General features: G+C 42.0%; 1 protein-coding gene across 14 annotated transcripts in view; it reads left to right on the forward strand.

Moving 5' to 3' along the window:
- CHRDL1 (chordin like 1) overlaps positions 1-18,869 on the forward strand; it is a 121,587-nt gene extending 102,718 nt beyond the window's left edge. For 6 of the 14 annotated variants that reach the window (XM_037989035.2, XM_037989036.2, XM_007992571.3 and 3 more), the window contains 4 exons: positions 3,790-3,999; positions 11,076-11,243; positions 13,302-13,391; positions 16,407-18,869. In XM_037989035.2, the coding sequence (XP_037844963.1) occupies positions 3,790-3,999; positions 11,076-11,243; positions 13,302-13,391; positions 16,407-16,537 (599 nt within the window). In that variant the 3' untranslated portion in view covers positions 16,538-18,869. The remainder of the gene's footprint in view (positions 1-3,789; positions 4,000-11,075; positions 11,244-13,301; positions 13,392-16,406) is intronic. The other 8 variants (XM_073013453.1, XM_037989040.2, XM_037989041.2 and 5 more) reach the window with 3 other exon arrangements.
- The last annotated feature ends 267 nt before the right edge of the window (positions 18,870-19,136 follow it).

Below are 19,136 nucleotides of genomic sequence, written 5' to 3' on the forward strand. Positions count from 1 at the left end.
TCACTTAGTTGATCAACTGGCTACAACAGGCACCCACAGACTTCCATAGCTTCCAATTTCTTCTTGCACAGCATTTTCTGGCCTCCACCTGCTCCCTGCGCCCCCCCATCCCGCCAAACACACACATACCAGTAGCAGGAGTCAGGGGAGGAGAAACTCAATCAAACAATTGACTGCTTCTTACTTTTTTAGGCCTCCTGTCAACTAGCTCGTTGGAGCAAGGGCTCAGCTGGTTCCTTTTATGAAACCACAAACATGTTTTGTTTCCTTTAAAGGGAAAACAAATCAAAAGCAGTTCTCTGAATGGGTTAAAAGCAATAAATTATTAAACCAAATGATTGAATAACATGGGTGAAAAACAATCCGTTACAAAGAACTCCTACCATAAATCTCAACAAAGCTAGTCAAGCCAAAGCTAGTTGATCACATCTGTTACTAGTTAGACGTAAATTTCAGATTACAGATAAAAAAATTAAATTGCTTTTGAAATTTGCAGGCTTAAAAAAATTCAAAATAAAACTGTTAATGGAAAATGGTGATGTATTAGAAGAATTGGAAATACTTACTATCGATCTGTGTTGGATTTGAATTTTATTATTTTTAAGTTCCAAGGATTTCTGATAAAAGTTTATGAAATAAGGAGGGAGAGTTAGGTTAAGATAGTTAGATTTTCAATTCTAAATTGCCTCCAATAGATTCCATTTGTTGTGAAAGTATTTCAAAGCTTTTTAAAGGTGTAGGGAAATGGATTTTGAAAATCCTAAATCCCACAATTTCCACAAGGTCTCTTTAATTTCAGGGCAGAGGCTCATCCCTTGATTTTCTCCATGGCCTACAAAAACCCCAGCTGGTTTACATTTGTTCATTTGCCCCCACTGATTTGGATGCAACAGTTCTATTCTGACCTTTCTAATATAGTTCACTGAGGAATCACTTGTCCCCACCCCCAACTCCCAAGCTGGATGATTCAAAATCATCCCGAGAATTTTTTGGGTAAGGAGAGGGTTGTGTTTCCTTGTCGAGAATTAACCTCACCCCATTCCACTGCAGAGTTTGAGCTCTCACCCAGTCTAGACCATTCCTTTAGTCCAAATGTTCAGGGGAGAGGGAACCTAGCCATATAACACTGGGAGTCCTGCCTGCCCTGCTCAGCATGGGTCGTTCTTTTCCTTAGATCTCTTGCTAATAATGTGGTCCTCTGATATATCTACTTGGCTCCTTGTTAGCATCAAATAAGAAAAATGATAGGACTCCACCATTTTGAACTTGAATCCAGCCTAAATTTTCTTGAAGCATACTATATATCCACTTGATCACACTGTCTAGAAGGGAACATCACTGTTTGGGAAGAAAAAAAGAGGTAGGGGCAGGAAAGAGAACAGCACATCTGGCCTGTCTTGTGTGATCCTGTCCACAGCCCTGACCTCACAGCTGAGGTATCAGCTCTCCATTTTGTCTCATTGTAATATTGTGAGCCACTCCAGTTTAGGTTATTGGAAATCTTTACATGGGTTGACTACTTAGAGTGTCCAGTATTCTAGCAGCTCTTGCAAAGGACAGGAAAAGGCAGCCAACATTATTCTTATATCTTAATGCGACTCAGTGGACTTGATGAGAAAGAGCCCAGTGATTCATCCTTCTGAGGCCATTGTCTTGCAGCCAAATCAGCCAATTCCTAGAAATGCCTCAAGTGGGACTATTTCTCCCCAACAGCCCAGCCTAAAGTGATACAACCCACCCTAGAGATGTTGTTGATTGGGATGCCCACAGGTTTCCCTGGGTGTGATGAGGTGATAGAAATAATAAGAAACACACTCAGTCCTAGTCATGACTTGAAATCTCCACAATGTCTCAGCACTCTCAAAAAAGGAGATAACTCATCCTCAGACTTCCCCATCTGCAGCCCTGTGCAGTTCTTATTTTGGAGCCTAGCTCCATGCCTTATAGTAGGAGCCAGATATATTTGGTGTTGATTTGCATAGAAAGATGCTCCTGTGGCCCCTTCCCTTTTTAGGCCCCTCAGCCTGCATCCCAGATGCTTGCTCCTTTTTTTGGGTGTGTCGGGGGAGGGGACAGGGTCTTGCTATGTCACCCAGTCTGGAGTGCAATGGCGCCATCATGGCTCACTGCAGTCTCGACTTCCCAGGCCCAAGTGATCCTCCCACCTCAGCCTCCCAAGTAGCTGGGACTACAGGCATGCACTCCCACACCTGGCGATTTTCGTATTATTATTTTTGTAGAGACCGGGGTCTCTCTTTGTTTGCCAGCTGGTCTTGAACTCTTGGGCTCAAGGGATCCTCCTGCCTCGGCCTCCCAAAGTGTTGGGATTACAGGCAGGAGCCACCACACCCAGCCAGATGATTGCTCTTTTAAGGCCCTTCAGAAGACATGGGGCCAATGACTTAACTTCCCACTTAATAAATGTCAGACTGCCAAAGGATATCTGTGAAGCAAGCAGTGATCAGCTGTAGCCAAATATCTATAGCCACTATGAGGTGGGAGACTGAGGAAACTGCCTGAAGATTAGAGGCATAAAAGGCTATCCTTTCACAAGTTACCCAGGAGGCCGGTTGGTCCTTTCTCTCTCAATCTTGACTTACCACCTTCCTTCCCACACCAAAGAGTGCCCAACACCATTAAGCTTCATACTTATATATGTTGGTGGATCAGACAGACTCATAGCATTTGACATTCTGAATGGATTTGCTTCAGGATCTGGAAGAAACTGTCCCTTTGGGAAGAGCAGTAATTTTTGCATCTAGCCTCCATTGAAAGCAAATCTCCCAAGGAAATTTTCATGCCTGGAAGCACATCCACTTGAGGCATACAAATTTTCTATAGAATTGAAAATACTAACATTACATTCTACTAGAGCTAGAACTCTGCTTTCATGCATTCATTTATTATCTCATATATGTGTGTGTATATATATATAGCTGGGCTCGGTGGCTCACGCCTGTAATCCGAGCACTTTGGGAGGCAGGCGGATCACGAGGTCAGGAGATCGAGACCATCCTGGCTAACACGGTGAAACCCCATCTCTACTAAAAATACAAAAAAAATTTAGCCTGGCGTGGTGGAGTGCACCTGTAGTCCCAGCTACTTGGGAGGCTGAGGCAGGAGAATGGCGTGAACCCAGGAGGTGGAGCTTGCAGTAAGCCGAGATCGCACCACTGAACTCCAGTCTGGATGACAGAGCGAGGCTCCATCTCAAAAAAGAAATATATATATACAGCCTGGGTGCAGGACCTCATGCCTGAAATCTCAGCACTTTAGGAGTCTGAGGCAGGTGAATCTGTTGAGTCTCAGAGTTTGAGACCAGCCTGGGCAACACAGGGAGACCCCGTCTCTACAAAATTTTTTTTAAAAAAAAAAAAGTAGCACAGCATGGTGGTGCATGGTAGTCCCAACTACTCGGGTGACTGAGGTGGAAGGATTGCCTCAGCCCAGGAAGTCAAGGCTATAGTGAGCCACGATCACACTACTGCAGCCTGGGTGACAGAGCAAGATCCTGTCCCAAAATACATATATATATAGACTGCCTACTATGTGTGAGGCCATTTATAAGCATCCAGAAGCTGCTGCTGAAGAATTTGGAGAAACTGCTGTGAGTAGAATATGGCCCAAGCTGTTTTTTGGTCACAGATACTACTCGGTAAACATAGCCCCATGGCTATGACAAGAACAAAAGATGGTTGATGTGTTAAGTAGTTCAGGGCTTGGGTTCTGAATATAGGGTTCCATTTTAGCTCTTTAGCTTTTAATTGCTAATACTACATTCTCTTTCAGTGTGTGTTTCCAATGGAAAGACCTATTCTCATGGAGAGTCCTGGCACCCAAACCTCCGGGCATTTGGCATTGTGGAGTGTGTGCTATGTACTTGTAATGTCACCAAGCAAGAGTGTAAGAAAATCCACTGCCCTAATCGATACCCCTGCAAGTATCCTCAGAAAATAGATGGAAAGTGCTGCAAGGTGTGTCCAGGTAAAAAAGCAAAAGGTGCGTTGGTTGCAGGCCCTGCCTTTGGTTGACTGAGATTCCCACATAGTCTTTCTAAGCTTTCTTTGAGCATCAGAAATATAACCTTTCATATAATTATAATGATAATATTTCTAATAATAATGAATTTCATTCTCTCCTCTCTTGAAAGACTGAAAAGACAGTTGCTTGAAAGAAATTTACTACCCAGAAATATGCTTGTGTCTACCACACCTCTCATGTATCCCTGAGTGTTGAACTTACCTGCTTTTCTAAATAGTAGAGAATTTAGGCTATCATGTTGATTAGGAAGAACAGTAGCAGCTTTCATTTATATCACTATTAAACCCATCAAAGTGCAATCACATCCATTTCCCTTTTAAGACAGGACAAGAGGCAGGTGAGTTAGAGTGGAAGGAGACCAGGTTCTGATCCAAGCCTAAGGTGTTGAGTGACCTTGGAAATGTGCCATATCCACTCTGAGCCTCATTAGCCTTATCTGTACAATTGAAAGTTTAGAAAAATTATCTGTAAGCTCCCTTCTAACACTAGAGTCCTATAATTATATTGTTATTTATCTTTTAAAGATAAGAAAACTGAAGTACATAAAGTCAAATGACTTGCCCAGATTCATTCAACTAATCGATCATAAAACCAAGGCCTATAACCCAAGTCGCTTCCAGCCCATTGTTTTTTCTATGCCAGTAGAAAATATTGACTGATAAAAAAAAGACAAGTTAATTATTTAAATTGTAGTTTTTAAAACATGAGCTAAATAAAATATTTTTTTTATCATTGATTGTTACTAGGATTTATCAATCCCTAATAATGGGGTTGACAGAATATAGGATGGGTAATCAAGCATTCTGTCTCTGGTGTGCCACAGGTTTCCTGTGTGATCTATAACAAGTCACTTCACCCCTCTGAGCTTCAGTTTCCTTCTTTGCAAAATGAGAGGGTTAGAGTAGATTTTTTGGGGGGCCCTTACAGCTCCAGCATTCTAAGAGTCAATGATTTAGTCAATCCCAGGCACATGAATTTATCATTTTTTATGCTTTCTGCAAAGCATTTTTATAAACAGAGATGAAAATTCAAACATTTTAAAAAGCAGGTAGAGAGCTAAATTATATACTTCTTCAACTTAGTTCCTCATGACTAGAAGGCAAACATGCCCTGAGTCAATGTATATTTTTTGAGCGTTTTCCTGCAGGCCAGTGGTACTCAAACTTGTCTAAATATTGGAACCCCTTGGAGAGCTTCTACATATACCTGTGTCCCATCCCCAGAGACTATAATTTAGTTGATTTGAGGTATGGCCTGGGCTGTGGCATTGTTAAAAGATCCCAAAGCGAACATTATGTGCAGAAAAGTTTGAGAACTACTGCTGTAGGCCCAGGGTCATTTATAGTCTTGCTACTCAAAGTGTGGTTTATGGACTGGCAACAGCTAGGAGCTGGTTAAAAATGTTGACTCTCAGGCCCCCACTCAAGACCTACTACATCATAATCTGCATTTTAACAAGAACCTCAGGTGATTCTAATGCACATTACAGCTTGAGAGGCACTGATTTTGGGACACAGAATCTTCCTCAATGTAACAACCCCCATCTTCCAGAGTACATAGGGGGCAGGGTGTGGACAGGAAGGACAGGAGCTATTTGATAAGGTGTAGAGAACGGGGCATTGAAATTTATGAGAAAATGTATTTATTACGAGTACAGAGAGAACACATTCTTTTTTTTTTTTTTGAGACAGAGTCTAGCTCTGTCACCCAGGCTGGAGTGCAGTGGCACAATCTCAGCTCACTGCAACCTTGCAACCTCCACCTCCTGGTTCAAGTGATTCTCCCGCCTCAGCCTTCCGAGTAGCTGGGTCTACAGGTATGCACTACCACACCCAGCTATTCAAACTCCTGAGCTCAAGTGACCCACTCGCCTCAGCCTCCCAAAGTGCTGGGATTACAAGTGTGAGCCACTGCATCCGGCCAACAGAGAGCACATTCTAAGGATGATATGGACATCCGGGATACCCAGCAATGATCACCTATTATGACTTCCAAGTCTGTGGTCTCACTGGATCCTCAAACCTTTTAGTGTCACATAGTGGTAGTTTCATGAACACAATTTTCTCTTCTGTCAGGAGTCTAACACTTAATAGTTTAAAAAGTAATGCAACAAGATAATTTCAGACAAAAACTAATATTTACGTAAATTACCCATGATAACATAAAGCTTCTCATTGTATAATATTCAAATTTTAATCTCGGACCTTCAGACCAAGTCTTATTTCATTGTGTGCTTGAAATTTTATTGATGCAGGTGATTCAATTAAAAAGTGAAATAATCAAAAAGTTGTGAGGACAGGACAAACAAGTCATTGCTTTTAAAACAATTGTCCTCTCAGGTTGGTAATGTTTATTAAAACATTTGGTGGCCGAGTGCAGTGACTCACACCTGTAATACCAGCATTTTGGGTGGCCAAGGCAGGAAGATCTCTTGAGCCCAGGAGTTTGAGACCAGCCTGAATAACATGGTGAGACCGCTATCTCTACAAAAATAAAAGAAAATTAGCCAGGTATGGTGGCACATGCCTGTACTCCCAGCTACTTGGGAGGCTGAGGGCTGAGGTGAGAGGATCATTGCCTGGGAGATCATGGCTGCAGCGAGCCAGGATCACACCACTACTCTCTGGCCTGGGCAACAGAGTGAGACCCTATCTCAAAAAAAAAAAAAAAAAAAAGGGCTAAAAAATTCCACTTCTAGGAATCCTAAGTAATCAGAGACATACACAAAGATATACAAATAAGAATTTTTGCTACAGTGCTGTTTACAATAATGAAAAATTGGAAACAATCTGAAAGTTCACGAATATGGGAATGATTAAACAAATTATGGTGTATCTGTACTGTGGAATATTAATATAGCCATTAAAACTCATTATAGACTAAGATTGAATGGCAGAGAAAGATGTTTGCAATGTATTTGTTAAGTAAAAATAGCAAGCTAAAAAACAATATGTATATTATGATCCCACTTTTTGTGTTAAAAAAGAAAGCATTGACCAGGTGCAGTGGCCCACCCTTGTAACCCCAGCACTTTGGGAGTCCGAGGCGGACAGATTACTTGAGCCCAGGAGTTCAAGACCAGCCTGGACAACATGGCAAAACCGCGTCTCTACCAAAAATACAAAAATTAGCCAGGTGTGGTGGCATGTGCCCATAGTCCCAACTACTCCTACTTGGGAGGATGGGTTGAGCCCGGGAGGTGGAGGTTGCAGTGAGCCAAGATCGTGCCATTGCACTACAGCCTGGGCAACAGCCAGACCCTGTCTCGAAAGAAAGAAAGGAGGAAGGAAGGAAGGAAGGAAGGAAGGAAGGAAGGAAGGAAGGAAGGAAAAGAAAGAAAGAAAGGAAAGAAAGAAAGAAGGAAGGAAGGAAGAAAGAAGGAAGGAAGAAAGAAGGAAAGAAAGAAAGTGTTTATATATGCTAAGACGAAAAAGAGAAACACAAAGACTGGAGGAGCATACAGCAAAATGTTAACAGTGACCATTTTTAGGTGACTGAATTATGGGTAACTCTTATTTTTTTTTTATTTATTTGTAGTTTCCAAATTTTCAATAGTAAATATGTGTTACTTTTGTATTCAGAAAACGTAATAAAATTTATCATGTAAAAAACTGCCCACCAGTATCCCAGTTGGCAATATATTGAAGTCTGAATGATTAAACCGATTTTTCTGGAAGAGCTATTTTTCCCACTTTCCTACTCTGCTCAAGTATGTGGAGATAGACGATTGATTGAGCAACATGGAAGAAGAGAATTTCTGTCTCATTCTGTGTATCTGCCTCTCAGTGAGCCAGACATGGGTGTCTGCATGTTGAATCACTCCTTAGTCACATTGCCTGAGAGTCAATATCCACATAGCCAAGGGCACCTGCTCCAGGTACTCTGCAACTGCAGAGCATCAGAAGGCATGCACTTGCTCATGCATTCAATCTGGAAATATGTTTTAAGTACCTACTGTGTGCAAGACACGGTTACACGCACTGAGGACAGAGATGTGAACAAGACAAAGGCTACTTGCCAGCATGGTCTTTACATTCTAGCGGAAAAGAAAGACAGTGAACCCAACTCAGTAAGGTAATTTTAGATTGTGATGAGTGCTGTGAAGAGAAACCAAACAGGAGCAAGAGAGAGTGAATGGGGCAGGAAGCACTTTTAAAGGAGTGGTCAGGGAAGGCTTCTCTAAAGATATTTGAGTAGAGTCCTGAATGACGTGAAGCGGTGAGAAATGGGATAATCATGACATTACTGGCCTCTTAAAAAATGACACGTAACACAGAAGAAAAGGAACAAAGCAGTGAGGAGAGAAGTAGATGGAAGGAAGAACGAACGGTAAATTCAGTTATGTTGAAAAGGGAAAAGAGATAAATAAAATTCACTGATAATCCAGCCAAAAGCTTCATTGTAACAAGTGATTGCAGGCTCCTACGATAACAAACTAGGACCAATATTAAAGATGTGAGTTTCCTCTCTCTCTCTTCCCTTTGCTTTGGTAGAGGCTGACCTTGCCTTGCATATCAGTGGCCACCCACGGGCTTGGGTAAGATGTCCACTTGCTGAAGGTTCCCCAACTCACTTCTCACACTGACGTGCCAAACCCCTATTAACCTCAGTAGGGAAGGCACCAGGTTTAAGAGGCCGAAGAAAAGATCCAGAGCCAGCAAACAAGACATGGGGTTTTATTAGGGGCTTACGTACAGGGGAGAGAGTCCAGTGGAGGTGGGCTGGACAGGAGAACCACCTTACATATAGAAACAGTCCAGTGGCAGTGGGTTGGGCAGGAAAACTGCAACCTCTTGCAAACAGCATGCAGTTTATATAGCATTTTCACTGAACACTCTCCCCTTAACGACCTCCACCTGGCAACCTTCATCGAACCCAAAACTCAAGGCCCCAATGCCCTGTGCAGCCCCAGGGATGAGCCTGGGGTTCAGATGGTCCTCATAGACAAGGAAATAATCTCCCAGTTGGCCACGCCCGGATTCCCAAGCTGGGAACACACATTCAGATGTGTCTGCCATACAGGGTCATTCTAAGGGTACACTTAAGTTATTGCTATCATGAGCATTTACCATACATACAACCACAGTACCATCCCAATAACTGGAATTTCCATAATTACATACTCCTTTTAGGTTATGGCATTAAAAGTCCCTATTAAGACTTAAAAGTTTTCCCAGCTGGGATAATACCTCTCCTTCATTACCCCTTCCACAAGGAATTCTGGAAGGCTCAGGATGGGAACATTCTCTTGGGCTGTGGAAATGGCCAGAAATGACTTCAAGCACATCGTCTTCCCCAAAAGAAAATGAGAGTAGGTGGACATATAGTGATCAGAAAGCACCTTGAAGTGCAGAGTGTGAAAAATGGCGGATATTGCTGAGTAGGTAGTTCTAAAGACAAACTTTGCTTTTCTTAGCATTTTCAAGTACCAGCCAGGGTTAAGTCAATAATGAGTTTTGTTGTTTGTAGATCCCTTCAGTCAAGTAAATTAAGCTCTTGGAGGGAAGGAGGTAGTGGTGCAAGATGACTCTTCAGGCTACTGGGAGAACTTTTAGTATATTACAGGTACTGCTAGTGCCATCATGGATTTCATGTCAGCTATAGCTGTAGCCAATATTAAACTGGTGAGCAAAGTTTGAGAAATGAATTTGGCTGTCATTCTAAAGGTAGTAATTGAATACATAGAAGTCTCTGTACACTCAGTGACCTCCTCCCTCTCTCCAACCCATGTAAAAAGTGCTAGCACATAGCCCTTAATTACCTAACATATCACCAAAAAGACTGGCCCACCAAGTAAATAAATAGCTAAAAAGGACAAAAGGAGGAAAACAAAAAGCTTGATTCCACAATAATCCACAAATTGAGTTTTCCAATCTGGAATCGTCAAGAGAAGACTATGGTTTTGTCCTTACAACGCCAAATGGTTATGGGGGTGGGAAAGCTAATCAGGTTACCAAGAGACATACAATAGCAATTTGATTACAACTTCTAGTCCAAATGTGTCTGATTGGCTAACAGTGAGTCTCCCTAATTAGAGTCACAGACCCAAAGCGTTCAACACTCAGTGGTTTCATCCTCAACAATTCAGATATTCTTACAGATGGCATCTGTTGTTCTGATTTGAGTGCACGCTTTAAGTACGCAGCTCAAGAGAGTACTGATTACAAGGCCAGCAAGGAAACTTAACTCACTGATAACCAACAAGAAGAAACTTTTTAAAACAGGGGGCTGAGGAAAGAGGAGGGTGGAGTGAAATGGAGAGTATTAGGGGGTTGGTGCCTCTATGCCTGCAAGCTGAAATTCAGCAGTTTAGTTTACACATTAAATGATCCATAGTTGAGGGACCTGACCAATTTTTTGTGTCTCCCAACCATTCATTTGGCATAGCATACATATGACTAATCTGACATCTAGATTTTGGCACTGGTGCTGATCCGGTATTATTGTTCCCCTTACAAACAAATCAAAGAGCATTCAGAAATGTCAAGCCAATTTGGATAGATCCTTTGGGCAAGTATATGCACATAAATGAGTGTCATGAATGTTTTCTAAGTATACCAAAATGATGTCAGGGATGTTAACCAAAGCCCTTTTTCAGCCCATTCCCTGGGCCTCACCTGGCAACACTGAGCTGGACAGAGCATGATCCTGACCCTGTATGGAAAATCCTATGTTCCCGTAAGTGCCTAGGAGATTTGTACCTGGCTACATTTTTCTTTATGAAAGTCCACTTCTCGGTGACAATAGTAGGGGGCCAGTGTTCCAAAGAATTTTGAATTCTGTCAACACATGGACTTCAATCAAAGGTTACGTGCTCCTTTGTGATTTGTGGCTTAATCTGTGGCTTGTTGCAGTGGCAGCCTAAGCTGGGCTAATCAAGTATCGGTGGAATTTCTGTCTCTCCAAGAATGTTCTTGTTAATTGTCCACTTTTGATAAGTCTGAGATGTTATGAACAATGAGATACATAAATGTAGAAGTTCACTTCTAGCTTTAGAAAACCATGACAAAATTCTACTTGCTTCCTGATTCCAGAAGAACTTCCAGGCCAAAGCTTTGACAACAAAGGCTACTTCTGTGGGGAAGAAACAATGCCTGTGTATGAGTCTGTGTTCATGGAGGATGGGGAGACAACCAGAAAAATAGCACTGGAGACTGAGAGACCACCTCAGGTAGAGGTCCACGTTTGGACTATTCGAAAGGGTGAGCAAGACAACATTAATTTCTCATCTTTGTAAGGGGGCACAGAAAAGGATGAGAGGACTCACTTTAATTTTGCTTCAACCTGTTCCTTCGTTTGGATTAGAAGTTTTTTTGATTGCTTGGAAACTGACACATCTAACGCTATTGTCATTATGGCCTTTCAAATTTAACGATGGCCTATGCTAAAGATCACGTATTGACCCTTGGGTTTCCAAAGCTGCCTTTTTCACACCACCAAAAGCTGGAGAAGTGATTCTCAACCCTGGCTGCCCATCAGAATCATCAGGGAGAGTTTTGGTTTCCTTTAAATACCAAATATCTGGGCCCTACCCCCAGAAATTATGATTAGTTGATCTGGAGTGGGGCATGGGCATCAGTGTTTGTTGGTAATGCGTCTCAGGTGATTGTAATGTGTAGCCAGGATTACAAACTATCAAACTGTAGTCTGTCATTCTTTCCAGAGTAAAGTTCAACAACCATGGAAACCCATTCATTCAGGGCAAAGCTACGTCCCTAATATTGTGATGTGTATTATGGGGTAAAACAAATTTAAAACATCATCCCTGCCCTCAAGGGATGATGTCTATAGTCTTACTGGAGAAACCCCAGTCACAATGTTCAGTTCCTTTTCTGATTATTCGCAGTGACTACCACAGCAAGCCACATTCTGTTCATTGTGATTGTACAGCTCTTCTAACTTTTGTAGGCTCAAGACTAGTGCTGATTTAGTGTAGTTAAGGTTCCTCGTACTCCAAGTGGATAAGTGAGATTTCAACTGGAAAATATACACATCTTTTTGCTACTGGATCTCACATAAGGCTCAAGAGTACTCAAACTTCTGTGTGCTTCAGCATTACACAGGGAGCTGGTTTTAAATGAGGATACCTGGCTCCATCCCAGAGATAGGAATTCAGTAGACCTTGGGTAGAGTCCAAACATTTGCGTGTTTAACAAATAGGCAGATGATTCTAATGCACGTGGCACTTGGACCATGCTTTGAAAAAGACTGCTCAGTGTTTATGAGGCTTTTTTCTCTCCCTTTAGACAACAGTCTTTATCTAAAGAATGCATTCCTCCCTAACCCTTAAAAAAAAGATGCTTGAACATGTATATGTTTCTCATTCATGCTTATTTTTGGTCTATGCCTAGGAGTGTTGATTTACCATCTTTAACACCCTAGCTCATCCATAACAGGACACCTAGGACTAGGCACTGGTTTGTTGCGATTCCCCAGCAGTGGGCCCACTATTCATCATCCCACATCTTTCACCTCTCAGAGGTGTGCAGATGAATTTCAACTTGCTAATGTAGCATCTGAATAGCCCCCTGTTCACAGTGCTAGGTTATCAAGGTCTATGCTTGGTGGGCACAAAAAAAGAGGCTTAATCTACTTTACCCGTTTAAGTGGGCTGGTAACATGTTGCTCCTTAACTATAAGAGCAATTGCCAGTTGTCTACCTGTTATTGTGATAAAAGTTATTCAGGCAAGGTTGAGACTGTGGAGGGCACTCTATTTTAACTCTCCCCATTTATGAATAAGGAAGGCTGAAGGATCTGAATATTTCCCAAAGGAAAATATGCTTTTCAGTGGGTTCAAGAACAAGGGTGGCTTCTCCATTTACAAAACCAACCTGCCTGCAATCCCACTGCAGGCTCTCAGTGCTTAGCCAGGAAGGCAGCCCAGTGGTTTGGCATGGACACAGTCTACCCAGGTTGGGGGCAAGGGCAGAATTTCTAATACTGCCTTTAGCTGAAGAAGCTCCAATAAGCACTTATGCTAGATTCCATGTGGCTTTCCCTAGGAGAGAGTCCCATGGTCAGCAGCACTATCTCCATCCACTGGAGAAACCGAGGGGAAGCCAGTAAGCCAAGGAAACAAATGGAGTCAATTATAACCCTTGAGCCATCCAATTTCCTGGTTAAGCACATTACACAGCCCAGCTCGATACTCTTTAGCCCTAGTAATGAAATGATATGCTGAGCCTGAGCAGAAAAAAGGGAGTTGATGGTTCCAGATTGAGTGCCTGACCACTTGCTCCACTTTTTGCTTGGCCCTAGGCATTCTCCAGCACTTCCATATTGAGAAGATCTCCAAGAGGATGTTTGAGGAGCTTCCTCACTTCAAGCTGGTGACCAGAACAACCCTGAGTAAGCAGTGCTTTTCTTGACTGCTCCCTGGAAAACACATCCAGTTTTCAATTTAGCATAGCCACAGCTAAAGTCCCTCTGCAAACTCAGTGAACATTAGCACTGCTCAGTATCAACACTACAGGATGTTCCATCTCTCTTCTGGCTGACTTAGCAGTGAATGGGGTGTCTGAATGTAATCTGAAAAGCTTGGACATAGTGAATACAAACCCAGATGTAGTCTGAGTGTAGGATACCTCAGGTCGAGGGTTCCTGAATGTCTTTAATGAAACTGCTAAACACAGAGTCTCAAGAGGGTTGGAGAAAGCTCATAAGATTCCAGGTCTGGTATATTTGTGGAGACTTCACATCTGGAAGGGTGGGTCCTCTGGTGGTGGGTATGAGAGGCAAAGAGAAATTGAAGGCATATCAATTCCTGTGTTGTGTGAAAGCTCTTTTACTCCTTGGGAACTGCCCCTGGGTGGTCATGTTTCCTTAAAAGCATTCAGGCACTCAAAAATACTTGCAGCTCTCCCACTTTCCACACTAGATGGAGCCTAGGGACTAAGATACTGCTAGGCATTGGGGCGGGTGGTGAGCACTTCTAATGGGCTAAAAGGCACACAGTTTCTATCCATAGGGAATTATAATGGATGAGACAGAACATGAAACTGCCTTCAGTATGAATTAGTATAGTTCTGAGGAGTTAAATATCAAAGTGCTCAGGGGAATTTGCAAAGAACAATGAGATGAGAGCCAGGTGGGCTTAGTTGGGGAAGGCTTCGGGGAGGAGGTGTGTTTTGAAAGAGAAGGGTATGACTGGGCAATGGGTCAGGAAGTCAGTCCAAGAAAAGGGTGCAGCCTAAGAGAAGACTCAGACAGGAGCAAACAAGAAATGTGGGTAGGGGAGAGGAATGATCACAAAGGCCACAGAAGGTGCACTAAAAGATTAGAATCTGATTTGGAGGTAGAAAGCAGTCATAGGGCCTGAAAAAAGCCAGTAAAACGTTCAGACATAAGGCAAGTAGCATCTGTAGTTGCTGCAAACTTACAAATAGCATAGAGATATCAATACGGTGCTTTGGAAAGATGTCTTTTGGCTATCAGATGCATCTGTTACATTAAGCACATACTTTGATGAAACCAGATTATGAAGTGCCCAATTTATCATGCTGGGACATTGGAATTGATCTCCAGGCCAGAGAATGCCAGTGGAGGTTTTTAAGCAAGTGAATGGTGCATTCAGGTCTGCTTGCTTGCTTGCTTGCTTGCTTGCTGTCTGTCTTTCTTTCTGTTTTTCTTTCTTTCTTTTGGAAAGAGGTCCTCACTGTGTGGAGTGAAAGGTGGACCCTTAGTAAGAGAAGTGGGATAGTCTGATTTAGGAAGTAATTATACTATATTAAATCAGTGAGACAGGGGAGGAGAGGTCACTGTGAGAAACATTTCTGAGGTTAAATCAACAAGATCAGCATCAAGGAGAGAAATGAGTTTGGAATGGGTCTGATATTCATAACTTGACTGGGTGAATAGTAATACCATTCACCAACAGTGAAACTGTGAAGAATAAGCAGGTATTGGTGAAAAAGAGTTTCACTTGGAACATGTTTAGATTAATATGCTTAAGAGCCATCTGAGCAGAGTTATCCAATAGGCAGCTGGAAAGAGAGCCAAGGCAGTCAGTTGCTTATCTTTGGCAGGACTAATAGAAAATAACAGGACAGTATGATAATTCAAATGGAAAAGTTGGGAGTCCTTACATGTGAGTAAGAAAGGAGACAGAGTCTAGGATCCTAGGATCAATGACAGGACTTTTGAAGTTACATGTTTTAGTTCATACTGTGAACAAGACATTATTCTAGGTTCCAGGGGACTTAAAAAATGATTTAGATGTACTCTGTGCCCATGGCAGGATTTGGGGTATATAATGGAGTAGAAGGTATGTGCCTCAAACTGTGTGTAGATGAAGGAAGTTGGTATGATCCTACAGAGTCACTTAGGAGCAAAGAAGAACAAACCCAACTCCTTTATATAATGTGCATAGCAGAGCGTAGCACATTATAGAGATTCAGTAACAGCTGGTTCCTTGCCCAAATCCTCTTCTCGTTTTTTGTTTTTCCTTCTGTCTTCCCATTGAGTCATAGAGAATGGGGAAAAGGGATAAATCCAAGAGAGAAAGGAGCAGATAATTCAAGCCCATAGGGTAGGTGGGTCATGTTCTCATGTGGCTAAGGGAAAGAAAAGAGGTTCAAGACAGGTTTGGGCTTAAGAGGAGTTGGCTTAACTTGGACTAGGAGTTCTCCAGTTGCAGTACCATGAGCACAGGAATAAAAAGAAGACAAAAGACAGTATCCAGGTGGGCAGAGACAACAGGGGATGGAAGGGCTACAGCCAAGTTTACTCTGAGTGGAAAGGGATTCCATGGGGTATATAAGAATGGATGAGGAGCCATGGGAAGTGACTTAGGGTGCTAAGGGGGTATAAGGACAGCATGTGGACATAGGAGAAAGCAACGTCAAGAAGTTTTTAACAAAAGATAGCAGGAATAGAGAAAAGAGTGATACATAATCAAATAGTAATCAAGTAACCCAAACCAATATTTGGGAACCCTAAGGGTGAGCAAAGCCCCAGTAATACAGTAGGTGCTGTTTTCCAAAGTGCCTTTTTGACCTGGTGCCAAGTAAGCTGCCTAAATAGCTAACAAGCAGATATTGAAGCATTTTGCAAATGCTAAATATACTGTAAAAATTCCAAGAATAACACTTAGGTTTTGCTCTTGAGGAGGGGCAGTTCTGTATTATTCTTGGGATTCTTACAAATGCTATGGGTTGAAATGAAAACTTCATTTCCCATTTTCCATATCTGCCACTAGAAAAGGGTTTTGTGGGCATTTTTTGAAACCAGCTGACATTTGTATTCCAAATCCCCTCGTAGGTCCATGTGTAAGTGGGTAAGCATGGGGTATATCGGTTCTATTCCTAATTTGCTCTGCTCTCCTCTTACACACTCCCGGCCACTTTGTGTTTATTTGCCTTTTAGGCCAGTGGAAGATCTTCACTGAAGGAGAAGCTCAGATCAGCCAGATGTGTTCAAGTCGTGTGTGCAGAACAGAGCTTGAAGATTTGGTCAAGGTTTTGTACCTGGAGAGATCTGAAAAGGGCCACTGTTAGGCAAGAAAGACAGTATTGGATAGGGTAAAGCAAGAAAACTCAAGCTGCAGCTGGACTGCAGGCTTATTTTGCTTAAGTCAACAGTGCCCTAAAACTCCAAACTCAAATGCAGTCAATTATTCATGCCATGCACAGCATAATTTGCGCCTTTATGTGGAGTGGTGTGTCAGCCCTTGAACATCTCCTCCAAAGAGACTAGAAGAGTCTTAAATTATGTGTGGGAGGAGGAGGGATAGAACACCACAACACTGCTCTAGTTTCTTGGAGAATCACATTTCTTTACAGGTTAAAGACAAACAAGACCCCAGGGTTTTTATCTAGAAAGTTAATCAAGCGAAAGAAAGAGAAGGGAATTGCTTAGTAGGAGTTCTGCAGTATAGAACAATTATTTGTATGAAATTATACCTTTGAATTTTAGAATGTCATGTGTTCTTTTAAAAAAAAAAATAGCTCCTCATCCTCCCTCCTCCCTCCCTCCCTCCCTTCTCTCTCTCTCTCTCTCTCACACACACACACACACACACACACACACACACACACACGTCCATACTCACATTAAACTAAAGCTTTATTTGGCAAAGCTGGCCGAGACTCTATGTTACTTTTCCCTTGACTGGATCCCAAGTAGCTTGGAGGTTTTGGTGCCCAGGAGAGTAAATAATTGTGAACAAAAGCCTCTGCCCTTAGGTCTTTGTGGCTGTTTAAGTCACCAACTATAGAGGCAGGGTGAAGAATAAGAACACTATTTCATGGCCTCATTCACTCACTTAGAAATGGTAAATAATTTTTCCCTAATGATACCACTTTTCTTTTCCCCCTGTACCTATGGGGCTTCCAGAAAGAAGTTAAATTGAGTAAAATGATCAGAAACTGAATCCATGTAAGACAAAATAATTGTTGAAGAAAGAAGCTGATAGAAGTCAAAAAGGCCATCTTTTTGCTTTCACATCAGTAAAATTTACCAAGTAATAGATCAGTACTCACTAATATTTTTGAGACCATAGTTGTCTGGCCAGAAAAATTATATTAAATTACTAAATTCTAGAAGCTCTTTAAAAGGGAAGTTTTCCTCCTTCTCCAATTACAGGAGTTGATTTTTACTTTGCAAAGTGGCTTGTTCCTCATGAGTATCTGCATGTTGGCTCTTCAGTTAAGAAAATTATTGATCATTTAGGGAGCTGGATATTCTGATATTTTTATCCTAAACCTTCCTACTATCCTTGCCTTATTCATCAAGCAGGTATTTTAGCTGAGAATTCTAGAGAGGGCTTCTCCTAAAATGTCTACTTGCAGCCCAATACCAGAGCATAAATTATCCATTCTGTGGTCTGGCTTTAGAAATCATCTTTGTGGGAAGACTTAATTCTTCACAGCAAGGATCTCAGGCATGCCTTCTAGATTTGTTCCCTCTGAGGGGCAGGAATGAACTGTAGAAATGTTTTAAGGACCCAGAAACCCCATAATCTCATTCCATGACTATAGGTGAGAGAATTTTTCCTAAGAGGATTTGACACCAATAGGGGAAAATGTAAAATGTTCAGTCTTTATGACAACCTGGCATAAAGGAGTCAATTTTTATAAAAGAAACACAAGGGCCTTATGGCCAGGGCTTCTGGGGACAAGACTCACCAGTTCATCACACACGTTCTCCTTGGAAGAGAGAAGCAGGACATCCCTGTTGAAAGGTCACAAAGCATTTGTGTGTGTGTGTGTGTGTGTGTGTGTGTGTGTGTGTGGTAAAGGGGGGAGGGTGTTATGCAGCTGCTCCCTACATCCCAGAGGTGGCAGTGTTTCCATAATGTGGAGACTAGTAACTAGATCCTGAGGCAAAGAGGTGTTTCTCCTCTGGATGATTCATCCCAAAGCCTTCCCACCCAGGTGTTCTCTGACAGCTTAGCCTTAAGAGAACATGCAGAGAGTTTCCCTAGATATACTCCTGCCTCCAGGTGCTGGGACACACCTTGCAAAGTGCTGTGGGAAGCAGGAACTGGGGAGCTGTGTTAAGTCAAAGTAGAAACCCTCCAGTGTTTGGTGTTGTGTAGAGAATAGTACATAGGGAAAAGAGGCCAAGCTGCCAGTAGTTAGTAGAGAAGAATGGATGTGGTTCTTCTTGTGTATTTATTTGTATCATAAACACTTGGAAAAACAAAGACCATAAGCATCATTTAGCAGTTGTAGCCATTTTCTAGTTAACTCATGTAAACAAGAGTAACATAACAGTATTACCCTTTCACTGTTCTCACAGGACATGTACCTAATTATGGTACTTATTTATCTAGTCACTGTATTTCTGGATTTTTAAATTAATAAACAAGTTAATTTTGAAAAATCATCTGTAGTCTTGTTGCATAAGTAATTGACTCTCTGGTCAATACTGACCTTGGACAGGGTAATAGGTCATGGGTGGGTGCGGTGGTTTCACAATCACCTTGACATTCTTATACTATAGCACAGTGGTTAAGAGTGTGAACTTTGCAGTCAGACTATTTAGATTTTTAAGCCCAGCTCTGTACTTACCACTGTATTTGTCAGTCTCCCCAACTATAAAATGGTATAATAGTGGTATTATTTCCCTTTGCCTGTAATCTTGCAGTGAGCT

This window comes from Chlorocebus sabaeus, chromosome X, assembly GCF_047675955.1.
Source record: "Chlorocebus sabaeus isolate Y175 chromosome X, mChlSab1.0.hap1, whole genome shotgun sequence".
Classification (NCBI taxonomy): domain Eukaryota; kingdom Metazoa; phylum Chordata; class Mammalia; order Primates; family Cercopithecidae; genus Chlorocebus; species Chlorocebus sabaeus.